Genomic DNA, 17,838 nt, shown 5'->3' with positions numbered 1-17,838 from the left:
TACAAGAGACAGTGAAAATGATTGTGTGATGGTCAGAATTGTGTAAGTTATGAGCCGACGTCTTGTCATGTTATTGAATTGATAGACTCAACATCAAAACACGAACTACATATTTGTGTAAATATTTTACGTTATTGAGGATAGGCTTGATTCCCTCACTGAACTGCTCTGTGATGGGATATTTATCAGAGAGAGATGTCATTTGATGTTGACCGTTTCACTTCTGTGTTATCGAAATATATGTGAGCTGGAGAACTAACTGACAAGCTCACCTGTTATTGTTTTACTTTTGTTTTGGCCACTAGACAATATGTGTCAATGTATCTGTTGATTATTGCTTTAGTATCCAGTGATTTTGGTGCTAATAATGATCATCGGTTGCTCTAGAATTTGTAGCCTACTGAAATCATCGGTATGTTTTTATTTAGAGTTCTAACTGTGTTAAAGCTTTATCATTATAGAATTCAACCAATCACTGCTTGTAGCCTGTTGTTGTGGAGACGTTCTCAATCACACTACAAGGCCAATTTATCTACTCGTGATCTTGTGGAAGTGATTAATCAGAAAGCTAAAATTCACAGGTATATAAAGCCACAAGAGCCTGAAGAATCTTTGTATGTAAATAGCCTGGAGAGATGTGATTCAGAAGAGGAATTGAACGTCATATCGGAAAATGATCAGTTTGATTTTGGTGCTCTTAATGCGGGTGGGTGGTTAAATATGAGTTGTTTTCGTGATATTTTGTAAAAATACTGCCAGCGTTATTTCTATATTGTAAGAGGTGAACTGTGAAGATATAAATGGTGTGTAAGGCGGAAGATGTTTGTATAGTGACAGTGTTTTAGTCGTTATATAAGTCGAAATGTGACTTTGTGGTACAGGCATTAGGGTCAAACTACTTTGGGATGAGTTTGGACCTTTCTTCATGCATCACTCTATAAGGCTTTGGTATAGACTTGTTCTACTGTCATTTTTGTGTTAAGTAACCTTACTAAATGGTGGATTTACAGTATGCGTTTAATTTGAAGGCCGGCTTACTACTTTGGCGGCGCCGTGATCTCTTCCCGATTCGATCGTATGGTCAAAAACTGCGTTGTTTATCTATTGAGTTGGCTTCGCTGAGTTTGTTCGTCGAAAGTATAAAGTGCAGAAGTTTCTTCATTGACGTAGCTTGCTGCATTAGGCTCGTCGTCTGCGGGCTCACCACTTTTGTGACCCGGGACCTGACTCCAGTAATATCGTATGATTGTTATTGAAATGATTGCTGTCGAAATATATATCACCAGTCCTCGTATATAATTATCGACTTAACTCGCTTTAATAAATAACGGAATTAAGACAAGTCAAATACGAGAAAAGACTTCGAATTCGTATATTTTGTACAATTACTGATCCAGACGGACAGTCAAAGGAACGAAGCGAAACGAAATAATGTGCGATGGAGTTGGCGATATGTATATTTCAACAGCACTCACTTCAATAACAATCATACGATATTACTGGAGTCAGATCCCGGGCCACAAAAATAGAAACTGTCGTTACTTTGTGATCATTTGTTTCTTTCTTCCTTTTTAATAGATAATTTAGATCCACAGCCATATCATGAGTCACTTGTTACTCGATCAATGTACAACATAGAAAAAAAGTCAGTTATTGATGAACTGTTGAGTAATGATGAACCTGAAGAAGATCCTGCTGATTGTTTAAGATTAAGTAAAATTTGCCGTCATCATCCTCCTGAACATTATTTAAAATTAATTAAACGTTATTGTAGAGCAGGTGATACAAATTCAGCGTTATCAGTAAGAATTTAATCTCTTCCTTTTCTCATTGTTAATGTTTTTTGTATTGGTCTACCATGTGAATTGTTATATTTTCCTGCATCAACATAAATAATACTGACTTTTTATGTTAGTTGGGAAGTCCTTTGAACTGTGATTCAGTAACTGGGTGGGGTCGTGTTCAGTTGAACTCGAGCTACATTGTTCATGTGGTGGCCTGTGATTTTGATGGCGGTTTTGAATCGTCCAGTTTGACGGTTTAAAATCGAACGTTCTAATCGTTAAACCCCATATCACATCAAATTAACTTTTATTGAACCTTAAGTAATAGTTTTTAACCATGGAATGCTTTTACTTTACTATTTCACACTTTCACATATTTCTGGACGTGTTTATATTAGGATTAAAATGTTTTCTGTAGGTATTTTTCTCTGAAATGTTGGAAAAGGATCGTGTTCTACCATCGAGAGTTCATGCTCATATGGTTTTGGACGGTTTAGCCAGAGTTGGAGACAGTGAAAATGCATTTCGCGTTTATAAAAAAATGACTGAATTGGGTATTAATGCAACCCAGGCAACTTACTCACGCTTGTTTCGGTTAGTTTTTAGGATTCTCAGTAATTGTGAATGTTGTTAGTTGTTTTGTTTGTTAAGATTGTTGATGCGATAATTGTACTTAAAAAGAAAACTAATAACTACCTAGAAACTTTCGATGAATTAGCATCTATTAACTGTTTTGTTTTAAGTTGTGTATTCAACATTAAGTAAGAAAGATTGTTTCAGCGAGGAGTTCTCTTTTCGACGAATTCATTTTCACAGCTGTACAGTCGTATATATATATATATATAATTATTTTCCAAGATGATAGTGATAATAAAATTCCGTTAAACATGGTAACAGTAAGGTAGAATAATCAAGAGTATCAAAATGTTATTTTTATCAGGGAAACTAATAATACATTAAATAGGAATAATATATTTGTAAGATTTCAGCGAATGAATTTGAAGTAAATCCCAAGGTTTCGCCTGGCAATCAGGTCCAAGCTTTTTCAAGAAATTATCATAATAGTTTTATTGTTAGAGCTTTGAATGTTCACCATGAAGATAGATAGGGAAATTATAGTTGGGAAAGAAAAGACTCAGCATGATCAGATAAAATGTAATCAGGATGATCATTGAAACAGAAATAAACCAGTTGGGGGTAAAAGGTGTATGGAGAAGATAGAAAGGGAATCAGATGAGGGTGAAGGAAAAAGCTGATGAAGAGAAAAGAAAATTGTGAGACATTAATACCATGGCAGAAGAAGAGGTTGTACCAATATCTGTCGGACACGTAATTCCGGTTTCTCCAGTTATTGCTTCGTCAATGTTAAGAAAATGCAATGTGATTGTCTTTGGCGACTTTCCACTTACCTTATAGATGACTTTGAATGCAGAGTTCACTTTGATTGAGTGACCTGTGTTCACACGGTGTTCGATTATTGAGCTACTTGTTGACCCGTTTCCTCTTGTTTTTAGCCAAGCCAGTTAATGTTCTTGAATTCTTTGGGATAAAGTAAGCATTGAACAACCTATACGCTTGACGCATATGCTTGAACACATAAATTGATAAGCCCACATGGAGTTGGTCAAATGAGAAAATTTATCCTTAAAATTATTGATGAACATTGATCGGCTGTAGAACACTATTAGCAAAGTGGTTGCGAATAATGTTCTTCTTAGAGAATCGGAAATTCTCCTTTTTAGGACGTCTAATACTCTATCACCCTTGAAATCGATGTTCACGTAAAATGTTTTCTTTTCAACCGAGGTTATTTGTGCTTTAGACTATTTAGGTTTTATATTCTTGTCAATAAATATAGGATACCCGTTTTCGATAAGTATTATCCTCAAGAGTGAAGTTCAAGAATCCTGTACGGAAAGTGATATTACTCATTCCAGTCTTGGGTATCAACCATAGGAAAATAAAAAGGCTTATTGCTGATCATATATAGTCCGCGTAACTGGAGCGGGTTCGAACACTCACCTCAATAACTTGTTTTTTGGTACATATTTACTGTGACCAAGTTTCATACAAACAGTATGGCTCGAAACTAAGTGCATAAATATGTACTTGGTAAGTGGTTTTTGAGGTAGGTTATCGTCCTCTCGAATAGACACTAGTATTTTCTTACACTTATAACTTACGTGACCAGATAGTGTTCTGAGTGTGGGAGATTTGAGTCTCGAAAGTTTCAGCCTCAGCGTTCTTTTAAACTTCATCTAGTATAGATTTTACTAAATCAGTAAATAGTGTACCCCATATATTTTAGTTTTTGTTTGTTGAAACATTGATATATGTGATTTTTTGAATTATGATGAATTTAATGTTTAGCGCTTGCGCTGAGGATATTGCAACATGGTTTCGAAGGAATAGAACTCTTATTCCACCTGTTGTAATTCGTACTGAGAACCATTCATCGTTATTACAGCGTAAAATGTGAGTTGTATTTTGCATGGGAATCACAATGATGTATAAATGCCTTTTTTGTTGAAGAAATAACGACTCAGTCCAGCTATGTATACATTTACTACTCGTTCATTTGGCTTATATTGGTTTTTCTGTCCACTTAATTGTGCTTTACTGAACTGAATTTCCACGTTCTAAGAGATAAGGTAGTCAATGAAGTAAAGTTAAAAGGGAACTTGGTGATATGATTTTTGTTGTAGTTTGATTTAGACTGATGATAAACTAGGATGCAACACCTATTTGTGAACTAAAACAACAACAACGCTTCATCTGTTAATAACGCACGTAGGTAATAAGATGAATGAAACCGGTCTTTCACAGGAGAAAGTTAACTATTTGTATAGGATGCAATATTACTACACAACTCGTTTGTAAGTTGTGACCTTAGACATATTACACTGAAATGTAAAGTAATCAGGTCACAAAGGAAAAGCAGACTTGTTGAAGGAATTTAAGCATGTAAATTTAAGAATGGAGATTGTGAACGTGAAGAACAAACAATATATTTTAAACAGTATTCCTGAGGAACATTTGGTGGGTAGTGTGGTTATTGTGTGGTTGATTGTTAATATTTCGAGTGAAATGTTTCGATGTAGTAGTTATCGGAAGTCATAGACTCTCGGTTTTAGATTATTTTCCTAGTGGTTATGGTGACTGTTGATACCTGTGTTTGAAAACGATGTATGAATATGGATGTTTCTTGGGATCTACCTGGAACTTTGCAACTGGTATTCGACGGCTTTCCATTTCTTGATGGGTTCAAGATGTTTTTCCCATCCTAGTAAGTATGAAATTTCAAGCATTGTCGAGCTGCACTCGGACACTGCACCCATTAACCTGTTGTGGAGTATCAGTCAGTCAGTCAGTCACAACGTAGAACTTCGTATGTGCGTACATCAGTTCGAGTTGCCATACCACAATAGCACAGAGATGCAGTTGTCAATTCAAATCCCATAGTGGTAGAAGTAGTAAGAGTATAAGCATTATGTGAAAGAATAGGGTTTGAAGATGTTATTCAAGGAGTATAATACAGTGAAATAAATTTGAAAAGAGAAAAAAGATAGGGACATGAAGAATTCAGAAAATCAGAATTTAGTAGAACTCAAAGAGTGGATGCACCTTCGCCATTGCAAACGATTTTGAGCTATGTCATTCAAGGTTTCTAACCATCGGTTGCTATCATCTCGCGAATCCCAACCAGGTATTCTACACCTACCAACATGGCTCAGTCCAATTGTCAATGACTTCATGGATTTGTGTCACGTTTTGGTCTGGCCGCCCCTAGCTTTCTTCCAACCTACTCTTACGCCATGAAACATTACACGTCGGCGCAGTCGGTGGTTGGACATACGTAACACGTGTCCCGGCAATCTCAACTGATGAAGTTTCACTACTTCATCAATCGATTTGCCATCCTTACCTAGTACCCGTTTCCTAACAACTGCATTACTTACCCCGTGGTCCCAGGATATACGAGCAATGCTTCGAAGACACCTATGATCGAATACTAGTAGCCCACGAATATCCTCTTCTCTTATCGGCCATGTTTCACTGCCATAAAGTGGGACGGACCGAACTGCTGCACAGTAAACCCGTCCTTTTGTTGCTAGACGGACATCTCGCCTACGCCATAAATGACACAATTTGGCGAAAGCTAGACGAGCCTTCTGTATCCGTGCTGAGATTTCGTCACACACCAGATCACAAGGGCTGATGAGACTCCCAAGATAAGTGAAGTGGTCAACTCGCCCAACTACTTCACTCCCTATCATTAGTTCAGGTGTCGATGCAACCAAATCCTGAAGTAACATTTTGCACTTCGAGGGAGAGAATCGCATCCCGAACATGCCTGCATTGTTGCTTATAGTGGTCAGAAGACTCTGCATTTTGTCAGCGTCTTCACCAAATAAAACTATGTCGTCGGCGTATTCTAAGTCAACAAGTGAGCCTCCCGGTAAAAGTTCAATTCCTGGAGATTTAGAAGATGAAAATGTTATTTCTAATAGCACGTCAACGACAAAGTTAAACAAGAATGGAGAGAGTGGACAGCCCTGACGAACACCACTTGAGGTGGTCAATTCTGATGACAGTTCGCCATAGGCTCTAACTCGACCATTTGTGTTCGAGTAGAGAGCCTTTATAAGGTTAATGTACTTCTTTGGTACTCCTTTCAGTGACAAACACTGCCATAGAACCTCACGATCAACGGAGATGGAATTACATCCAGTTCCCAGATTCTACCTTAAACTTCAGTCAATCTCGCTGCTAGTACTGGACTACCGTCCTTAAAAATCTCAGGGGTAAACCTGTCAGGGCCTGCTGCTCTCTCTTGCTTCAGATTTCCTATAGCTTTTTCAACCTCGTGGAGAGTTGGAAGACACATCAATTCGCCATTCAGGACGACTGAGGATTGTGGGAAACCGAAGTGTGGCTGAAGGACAGTTGAACTGATCTCTAAAGTGTTCTGCCCATCGATCCGATATCCTGGATTGAGAATGAGTGATATGTCCATCTTTATCTGAGATGGTTTCGCTGATACTTGCGTTCCTAATGCCGGTTTCTTTAACAAGTCTGAATAGTTGTCTGCTGTTACCTATTGCTGCCGCATTTTCTATCTCTCTTGCTTTCTCTACCCACTACTGTTTGCGATCATTGTGTAGGCTTCTTGTTGGCCTACGCTTAAGCTGACTCCGCTCTTCATTATGTTCAGAGCCAGGTGAGATGAGTTTACGAGCATCTATCAGTGCGGTAGACGCTGCTGAGATCCATTGTTTCTCCCTAACCTTATGGTTTACTTTACTAGCAGATATCACTGCTATTTCCACAGCTTTTCGGATGTCATTCCACGCTGTTTTGGGGTGGACATCACCTACGTGGCTGCCTAACTGATCTTCCAGTTGTTCTAGCTTGCCTATCATTAGGTAGAACCCTAAGAGGTTTCCTTGCAGTGTCTTCCCTTTCGTTTAGTTTACCTACGTGAGCACTAAAGTCACCAACCACCATTACTACATCAGAGCACCTAGCCTTTCGGAGAAGGTCGGAAAGTTTCCTGTAAAACTCATCTTTTATATCGTCTGAACTGCAGTCAGTGGGAGAGTAGGCAGAGACGATGAAGAGGCAACGACGGGTTTCCCTATCTTTCCGAGTCCTTACTGTTCCGTTTAGTCGGATAGCGCACAAACGACTATCTACTGGGATCCAGTCTAAAAGGGCTAGTTCTGCCCTAGGACTTAATGCCATACCTACGCCAACGAGGCCACAGAGAGCAGCATCACGACTTCCAGATACACGAAGCGTGAATCGAGTTGGTTCTTTATTATGACATGGTGAGGTCAAATGATTGACGCTACTAGGATTTTGTATGCGCGATTTGGAGACGCAGCACACATCGACGGTGCGAGATTCTAAAGTCCTAGCTAAGGAGGCCTGTTTTCCTATTTGGCACAATGTTCGGACGTTAAAAGTTCCTACATATAGTTTAGAGCGTGGTTTCAGGAGATCAGAAATAACGTTCCGTGTACTCTAATCGTTTGCCCTAGTGGTGCGAGGTGATAATAGGATATGAGAAGGGTTAGTCGTGGAGATAAGAGAGTTATTAGGTATAGGAAGGATTTGAATATGACCAACTTGGTCTCGTGTGCTGTTACGGGTATGAGGGCTAATATCACTTCCCGGCTGCCCACACCGTGGAAGGGTATTTCTTGAGGGACCTGAAAAGGAAGTTGGATTAGTGTTGGTCTTAACGACCTGGGAGCGTGACCGCAGTGCCCAAAGGACATCTGCTTGAGGCCGGTCACGCACGGTTTTTTTGTGGGGAATTTTTGACGTGTTAGCTCCGTTCTTCAAAGGACCTTACCGTCGGAGACGGAAATCCGTGGGATAAGGCGAGGTGTGCATTTTTAGGGTCGACCTTTTCTAACCCCATCCCTCCTTGTGGGAAGGCAGCATCGCTGTTATGCTGGTTGTCTGAAGGAAACACCTTATTGCCATCACACCTCTGTACAGTCGGTAGTACGACTTCGCCTTCGGACATTGTGTTTGGTGCTTTTAGTCTTACCGCTCTTCAACCGACCTGTCTAGCATGGTAGGACCTCGAGGGACGATTGTTCCAGCCAGTATAGCTCGATTGGATCATCACAATAGGCAAGCCCAACCACCACGTCAAGGTAGCAGCAACGGTCGGGGTTGTGTAGTATATTTTCAGCGATTATGTGAATCATAGCTGTTGAAGATCATAGTTACTCTTGATATGTGAGTTGTGGGTTATTGTATTTCTGAATATGTTTGGTTGATATCAGTGTGATTTGACTTTGCGGTTGCTAGGAAATGTTTCGAGAAGTTATAGATAGCTGGACATGAGTCAAGAAGTGAATTATTCAATTTACCCACAACCGTGTCTATTTATTATTGTGTTATTTTTACATAGGCTGGCTCTTCAGAAAGCGTTGGCTCCAGATATGTCACCAGATAACTTTGGTGGACCTGCACTTCATAAAGTGTATCGTTTTTGGCGTCGTTTAACGGAAAAAAATATTCCAATGAATCAATTTACATACAATGCACTTATTTTGGCTCTTGCCAAAGGTATGTACTTTGTTTTTGTTTGAGTTAAATGTGATATAGAAATGTGAACACTGAAGTTGGATAAAGTGTGAATTTAACTAGCTTAATTGAAGCGTGTTGATTTGCAGTGATTTAGTGGTTGAGACGTTAGAATTGCTGTCGCTGAGTTCCATGTTTGAACCCCACCTCACCTACTCCGGTCTCGGGAACCAGGTAGTATCATCATCTCTTACACTTAGAGTATGGCTCATACCGATCACAACTGAACTATTAATCTTCTGTTTTGCGAACCAAAAGTGTTGGTTACTTAAACTGATTAATACTTGACTAGCGTTATTCTCCATTTAGTGTTGTGAGCCATGTGTTGACTTGGTCACACTGTGTGTTCTCAGGATGTTATTTTAGGGACTGCAACTAGAACAGATGCTCGGGAGTATGTATCCCCATTGAATGGTTGATTTGGTCATTCCATTTCAAGCCATCTTGGATGTGACTGATGATTGTTTTTGATAAACGTAGTTGTCGAACAAACTGGTTGCAAAGGAAACTTGGTAAAATATGTGTGCATAGTCCAGACTTTTGGGATTTATCAGTTCATTGTTGGTCTCTGTGTTCTGAAGCGATATTTCCAATGTTACTCTATCACTGTCCTAAACTGCATTTTAGTTTTGTAAGCTATTTTCGACATGTGTCTGTTTCTTCCTTGTCTTCTTCATACTAATCTTTTAAATGTAATGCATGGACGTTGAGAAGGGATAGGTGCTGAAACGACCACTAGGCTACTGAATTTTCGTTAACAATACCGGGGACGGTATCTGTCAGTGTTGATTTTCTGACTAAATTTTCCACATGATCTTTGCTTCTTTGTGATTGACTGGTTGCCAATGCTCTCAGTTTACTAAATGTTTGTGTGTTCGAGGATCAATAAGAGGTCAATAAGAACCAATCAACATCGAGGTGCACAGGACAAGCTGTGAATCACATGTGGAGTAATTCAAACACTTCAGTTCTATCCGAAGTTTGTGCTGATGTCGTTCAGAAGGACCATGAAAGCTCCACGACCAAACCATCCAGCTCAGAGAATAAACCTACATCCAAATCACCCACCTGAGCTACAAATCTTCTCCACCATCTCACAATCATTCGCGATCCTCCAAGCATCGTTTTCCCGTACTGAACCCCAAATACCAAGATAAAAAAGAAGAAAATTCAGTAAATCCATAGGCAGTGATCTTGAACCATTTTACGTTGTTTGTAAGCATATAGTATTGTAGTGAACTAAAAGTCAGGTTGGGACAACCGACTTACATATTTAACTCAAAATTACAGAGTTCTTTCTTAAAATGTGAAGTTATACATTAAATACTTCATTCGCAAATCTCCCATCGATTGTCTTTTACATCCTTTATGATTCCTCCACTTTCATTTCCTTCCTGTTTCCTTTTTCGTTTTCTTTAGTTAAATCTTCTTAATCTTCTTTTGCGTGCCTTCAATTTCTGGTCGACGTTACACATTACTTGTATCTGTCAATATAAATAGCATGCACCATTGTATCATCATAAATATTTAAATTTTGTGTTAAACCGAGAAGAAATGTAAATTTTTAAATAATCATTGGTGCTGAATGTACATTCAACTATTTACATTGCTCATTATTCGAATTTCATTTCAGCTGGTGATATTCATGGTTGTCTGCGTGCCCTGGATATGATGTTGGCAACAGAAAACAGTGAACGGTTTTCTCAAGGATCAGTTGGTTGTAAAAATAAGTGGTTGGTTCCCGATTCTTTCACTATAACATCTGTATTGTCATCTATTGAACCAGCTACTATGAAAAGAAATCTGGAATCGTGTCATCGACGTATGGATTCATCGGAACAATCAGCGAACTCAAACGATGTTTTCAATCGTCTTAGCCCATTCCAGCTAGCCCTATCTTTATGGCATGATTTAGTTCCATTGTCAAATAATGATATTGCTCCGCATAATTTCACTTTACTAACCAGAATAATGGGATTAAAAAATGACTGTTTGGATGCGAATAATAATTGTGAAATAATCTTTGTGAACAATAGTCGTTATAAGTCATTTGAAGATATATTCAAATCTTCTGTCGACCCATCCAATTCTGTAAATCTAATACATCCTTCCTGTACATCACGTGAATTGGCGTCAATGATGATTGCACAAGCTACACAATCTTCATTATTAGATAGCACGTCTACTACTGAATTAGACTCGACCAGTAATGAACCAGTGATTTACGAAACACCGGAGTCTCCTCAGTTTGATTGGAATAATACAATGTTAGCGCTTCGTAGCCCGATAAATCTTCTTTTGCCTACCGATAAACCAATAGTAGTACGTTGAATTTTCATGAAACTTTTGTGTACAGATTAGAAAGTTTTAGAATTGTAGAATATCAGAATCAGTTTAAGTTATTTTTGATGAATAATATGATTGGTTGAGTTAGGGGGTATGTTTGCTGTGATTTGTGAATGTTGAATTTGGAAATTAGAGCAGTACATGTAAGCAAACATCAGGCTTTAATATACATGAATATTTATACGAAAATGTTAGACCAATCAAAGCAATTTGAGTCAATAATCACAATGAAAGAGAATACATCACTGAGCATAATATGTAAAAGTACAAGTTGGTAGTGGAAAGACAGGTGTTCTGATATGAGTAAGAATATTAAATTACGATAACAAAAGTCTTATCAATAGTTTCCAAGTTGGAAATGTGAAGGAGGGAGATACTTGTGAAAGGAGACTGTATCAAAAGTGGTTAGACAGATTGATAGTCAGTCATAATGTTGTAGAGCATGAGACATATGTGCCAGATTTGAAATCCTGACTTGATGGATTTCAAATGACAAATATATATATATATATAGCAAGAGATTGCAGCTCTTAATTTTCTAAGTATAGTTAATAAATAAATCGATCCATTCATTAGTTTCTTATGTTTGTGCCACATCTGAATGCTCGAACCATATTGGTCTCTGCAGACTGGATGACACTTCAAAAGTCAGAATACTTTAAAAAAAACTTGGTTTGACCGAACATGAACGTTTACTTATTTACCTAAGCCTGTTACCCCCAATGGAGCATAGGCCGCCGACCAGGATTCTCCAACCCACCCTGTCATGGGCCTTCCTTTCTCGTTCTATCCAGGTGTTGCTCATTCTTCTCTTATCTGTTTCCATTACTCGGTTAAATGTGTTCTTTGGTCTTCGTCTCCTCCTTTAGCCTTGAGGATTCCTAATGAGGAATTGCCTTGTGATATAGTTGGGGAATTTCCTCAATGTGTGTTCTATCCACTTTCTGCGCCTATTCCTGATTTCTTCTGCTGGAATCTGGTTTGTTATCTCCCACAGTAGGTTGTTGCTGATAGTGTCTGGCCAACGTATCCGAATTATTTCGCGTAAGCAACTGTTAATAAACATTTGTACCTTCTGGATGGTGGCTACAGTAACTTTATTCTTCCAAAGAACTCTTTGGACTGTATTTTTGGTGAAACAAATAAAACCCTGTTTCAAATCTTTGGAGAACAGTCATCTGTATTTAATATCCGTTACCAATGCTTTAAGATCACGAAAAGACCATGACATGACTGGGTGAAAGGTGCAGGAGTTGTGAACCGAGAATGTGAAAGGTTCAAATTGTATTCCATGACAGAAGACCAGTTTAAATGCTTAGTGTTTGTCTAGCCTGTGTTCACCCAAGGATGCTGACATCCGAAAGAAAATCTTAAGCAAACTCGAATTTTGTCCAAGCATGACCCTACAGGAAGTAATTACCGAGTGCCAAATATTAGTGAATTTGAAACATGATACCTCGATGGTAGAGAACGGTATTTGGTTTCTTCACTTCAACGCAGTCAAGAGGAAAGACTTGCAAGGTTCTAGCATGCAGAATTATATATATAACTCCGCCTGTAACTTTTACAGGGCTATTGTCGGTCCCAAGCCATGGTAATGGAAGAGGGTTGAACGTGGAGTCGGCAAGCTCATCCCGTATAATCAATTTCGCTGAACAAAACGCTAATCAGAATAAGCCATTTAAACCCTACTTTCCGAGTTCAAGGAAGAATTATGATGCCACACGAGGAAATCCGAGATCCTTCGGGAGTCACGAGACCGATACCCCTTCTAAAAATCACAGCAATAATTAATATAGGTACATGAAATGTCTGGACAATGTATGGGACTAAGAGGACCAGTCAAATAGCAACGGAAGTGAGGCGATACAACTTGGCGGTTTTCGGAATCAGGGAAACTCATTGGACCTTAACTGGATATATAAGGTTAGATTCGGGAGAGATGCTACTCTACTTTGGTCACGAAGAAGAAAATTTTCCACACACTCGAGGAGTTGCTCTGATTTTGTCTAGATAAGCACGTAAAGCACTTATAAGAAGGGAATCTCATGCATCCAGGATCATCAAAGCATCTTTCAAAACAAGGAAGGATGGAATCAAAATGAATGTTATCCAGTGTTATGCATCCACTAATGATAGCAGTGACGACAATAAAAATCGGTTCTATGAGAGGCTGCAATCGATCATAGCGAAGTGGTCATGAAAGAACCTGACCATCCTGATGGGAGATCTCAACGCCAAAGTTGGAATAGGGGAATGTTAAACATTGTTGGTGGGATACAATTTGAAGTCACAGTCAAGAAAATAACGGAGAATTGAGTAATATTTTTGACAGAACTTCCATCCCACTCGACTTATTGGGACTTGACTGAATGGATAAGCTAAAGTTAACAGACTGCCCCATGAACTTGATCTGTAACCACATCAGTACAACAAAAGTAGAAGAGGAAAACTCAGTGGAGGCATAATTAAAACGACATAAAATAGTATTTAGTGAGGGGCCTCGAGAATACACTAAATTTAAGGCTACTCTTACTTTTTGACAGCGATCAAAGCCAGTGTCTCAACTTAAAAGACCTGTACCATATGCTACTGTCCCAGTAGTTGAACAGGAGCTCGAACAACGTCATAAAGTGGATGTTATTGAACCGGTAAACTCAGAATGGGCGGCATAAATAGTGGTAGTAAAGAAAGACTAATGGTAGCGTCCGTTTATTTGCTGATTACTCAACCAGGCTAAATGAGGCCCTAGAAACTCAACTCATCAGTATCCCTTATCCCTACCTGAAGATCTTTTTGCTAAGTTGAATGAAGGCAGGCTGTTTGCAAAGTTGGCTTTATCAAATGCATATTTACAAATTCCGGTTGCTAATGAGTGTAAAGGTCTGCTCAGTATAAACGCACACAAGAGCCTATTCCGACCGTCGCCATCTGGGCATCAATAAGATGCAATCGATGGCTTGAAGCCATGCTTAATGGCCTACAATGAATCAAGATGTCGAAACTAGATGTCTCAATTGTTCGTCGTGCCTGCAACCAGCCAAAAGTCTAAAGAAATGTGAACCACAACATTGGACAAAACCTAATAGTCCCTGGGAGAGGCTGCATGCAGAATTCGCTGGCTCAGTACGAGGAAAAATGTTTTCAGTCACAGTGGACGCATTCACGATATGGCCACAAATCTTTGCTATGGCAAATTGCACGGCCAGTTGTCTGAATTGTTTGGCTGTTTCGACTTTTTTAGACTTCAGTGACCGACAACGGTTCACAATTCACTTCAGAATCATCCAAACACTTCTGCAACATTAATGGGACTACACATATACGCTCCCCACCCTATCACATGGACAGGCAGAACGCTTCGATGACACATTTAATAGAGCATTACTGAAAGGGGGGAGACGAGGGGACAAGTCAGGTAATTACAAAATTCTTAACAGCTCATAGAACGACGCTCAACCCTATTGTCCCAGATGAAAAGTCCCCTGTTGAAGCTATGTTCAGAAGAAGTATTCGAACTATGTTCGACGCCGTATTGCCACGTAAACCAGTGGATGGGCGCAGACAATATCAGAATATCCGGAGTTTTATCGTGGGTGATAATGTGGTCACCAAGCCATACCTTTGAAAAATCCTTTGGAACCAGGAGTCATTGGAAAGAGAATAGGAAACTGTGATAATTCAGATTATTTGAATTATAGTACAAACCAGGAATCCCAGAAATAACGCAATGTAACAAAGAATTACTAGATGAGCACGAACGAACGCATTGTATTTAGAATTTGAAATCAAGCAGTCATCAAACACAAAGGAATCATTAGTTCATACAAACACCACATCCACCACAGCTTAAATGAGGATCAAAATTTCTGCGATCAATTGTACCTCTTCCCCTTAGGTTCATCATGTGTCTGTCCGATTGTGTATTGGATGTAGACTCTGTGCGATCTAGAATATACTCATTAGTATTGGAATTAACAACTGAAATCGGAACGGAATCACCTGGTTCCTGGAATTGTATACAATCACCTTTGCGAATACACAGATAAACATGCATTCATATGTGTAATTAACGTATGTGATTCATCTAGGCTTGATTCACTTGCAAAGTAATCAAATGGAAAATATGTATTTGCCTCATACTCATTAGGATAATCCTGAACTCAATTTGGATTTTTGGCCTATGTAAACTTAATATCTGGGCGAACTGGTCATCTGACTGCTTCGGGAAAACTTGCTAATCCCTCTGATTCATCAAAACACTGACTAAGGATTCTACTCAACATACAGTGGTTGTGAGAATAACTAAGTCATCTCACCACAGATTAAACACAGGTTCTTCTGGTATGAGATTTTTTTTAAACACGTAAATATTGGTACAAAAAAGCACCAGATAAATATGCGCCTCACAAATCTCATTTGATTTGTGTGAGGGCTGTGATACTGCCCAGGTGTCCAGACTGAAGCAGGCGGTTTTCTTAGGGGGCCACACCCCGAGCCTTTGACCTAAAGGTCTAACCCACAAGGCAGTGTAGCATCGTAAGGAGATGCAGTCCCATGGAAGCCGGTGACCAACAATAGGTTCATACTCCATTCGTTCCATCAGGATACTGGAGCCCATGTGCACCATTAGTTTGGAATCAGGGTTTTCCAACTCCCCTAGATGGACCCTCCATGTCCACCAACCCGGTAAAAGCGCCGGACATTCGCTTTTCGTCCTCTCAATTTCGTAAACAACAGTAATGCCACGAGAGGGCAGTGAGTAGGACTTCCCTGTCAGAGGCTATATATTCGCGTGGCCATGAGAGAGCATTTGGAGAGGGAGAGCAGACTCTCCCCACTCTCGGCCGTACCAGGGCAATTGGGGGCGATTCCTCAGTCAGAAGATTGTATAAAATTAAGGTCAGTAAAATTCTGAATAAACAATTTTGATAAATATCTTAAAATTCCTGTTTTCCACTGTTGAATTTTAGATTTGTGGACCAAAAGACCAAGGGCTTTATCCATGGCAACGTCTTGCCCTCGTTGGTGGGTTGTACGGTCTCCTGGATATTATTGAAAATCATTACAAATTGAAACTGAATATTAGTTTTTTTACTTGCATCATCAGATTGTTGCCACCACCAGTGAAATCTGATCAGTGTTACACAAATGACGCATTTGATACTTGGGAAACGGAAGTTTTAAATTTACTTTCAAGGTTTAAACTAACTGTTGATACTACATTATACAATGCTTTGATTCATCGTAGGACGTCAGCTGGTTTGAATGCTAATCATTTATTAGCGGATATGACCCGTAACGGATTAATTCCCAACCAAGTAGGTTTGTTTTATTTTCCGTTTGTGTATATTTGTGTTTTGTTTTGATCTTATCATTTGTAAGGTAGGGAATTCCAATCAAACTTCCTGTGGCGGGTTGTAGTTTGACGAGATGGTGCAGATATAATCTTGTAGCTTGTTTGTAAAGTCGAGATATTTTAGTTACGAGTAAAGACACACTGTTTGTGTTAGGACTCGTGATACTGGCGATGTGAGCAAACGGAACTGGTTCGTGGTACAGGCTTCGGACCTGGGTCCAATCGTTAGAAGGTTAGTGCTTCAATCACCGAGTCATCGCTTCACAAGTGTTTCACGAGAGATGTATTAGTAGAATTGCCGTCGTAGTGTGGTGTGAGCTACTTATATCCACACAAGAAGTACATAACGATGGTCAGGCGTTAAATATATTTCAGTAGAAAATCGGTAAGGAGAGAACGGAAATGAGAAGCAATTGGTAATGAAAAATGCATGAACAATAATAATCGGAGACTATGGACTGATATTTGCAGAAGGAATGGTCATGGTTGAAACAATTAATTGATAGTTTACAAATTTACTGTTTACTGTATGGTTGTCAGATTCGTTTGTCCCCACTCGTGTTCTTTTTCACTACAGTATTACCTTTTAGTCAGTGTACGGTTCAATGTAGTGTTGCCTGGTGTATGAATAAGTTGAAAGAAAGCTAGTTGGTTGTTATAAGGTGGCTTATGATAGACTGAATTTACAAATGCCCCTTAATGGTTAAAGTTTTTCCTGTCGTGTAGATTACTTGGGGTTGCCTAGCTCGAGGTTGTCAAACAAAAGAGTCAGTGAAACAACTTCTACGTGGATTTGAGGTTGCTGCTACAACCCCACTATCTTCCAGTGATTTGGAGGCTAACAGTATATCTCGTGAACAAAATGTCCAGTCACTAATCATCAGACCAAGTTTCACATTCTTCAGTACTATACTATCAACATCTGGATTTGATTGGGAGTTGAAAGCGTTTGTTATTGAATACATGAGGCGTCCAATTCATGTAGATGAGTTGTCTGATAAAAATTCTACCATACCAAAACGCAATGTATATGGAAACCAAGTATCCAATCATTTCGATGGATTTGTGTTAGATCGCCGAGTAATCGCATCTATTGATATAGATATTGGTTTGTTTCGAGAGCTTTTGGTGAAAGGTATAATTCCGATGGGTAAGTTGGTTATGCGAGTCTGTACTCATTTTATAGAATGTACATGAAAACAATGGTTTGCGAAGTTATGAAGGTTTCTGTTATCCCGTTGT

At 39.2% G+C, this 17,838-nt stretch overlaps 1 protein-coding gene across 1 annotated transcript; it reads left to right on the top strand.

The window, feature by feature from the left end:
• Window positions 1-414: 414 nt before the first annotated feature.
• On the top strand, window positions 415-11,222 carry Smp_175530 (putative pentatricopeptide repeat-containing protein; the record flags this gene model as incomplete). Its single annotated transcript, XM_018796161.1, has 6 exons — window positions 415-706; window positions 1,579-1,802; window positions 2,203-2,378; window positions 4,155-4,259; window positions 8,716-8,873; window positions 10,525-11,222. The coding sequence occupies 6 exons, from the start codon at window positions 415-417 to the stop codon at window positions 11,220-11,222; spliced, it is 1,653 nt and encodes a 550-aa protein (XP_018650401.1).
• Between the last annotated feature and the right edge of the window lie 6,616 nt (window positions 11,223-17,838).

The sequence above is a fragment of the Schistosoma mansoni genome, chromosome 2 (assembly GCF_000237925.1).
Source record: "Schistosoma mansoni strain Puerto Rico chromosome 2, complete genome".
NCBI lineage: Eukaryota > Metazoa > Platyhelminthes > Trematoda > Strigeidida > Schistosomatidae > Schistosoma > Schistosoma mansoni.
The sequence above is the reverse complement of the archived record's forward strand: the minus strand, read 5'-3'. Positions and strand labels throughout refer to the sequence as shown.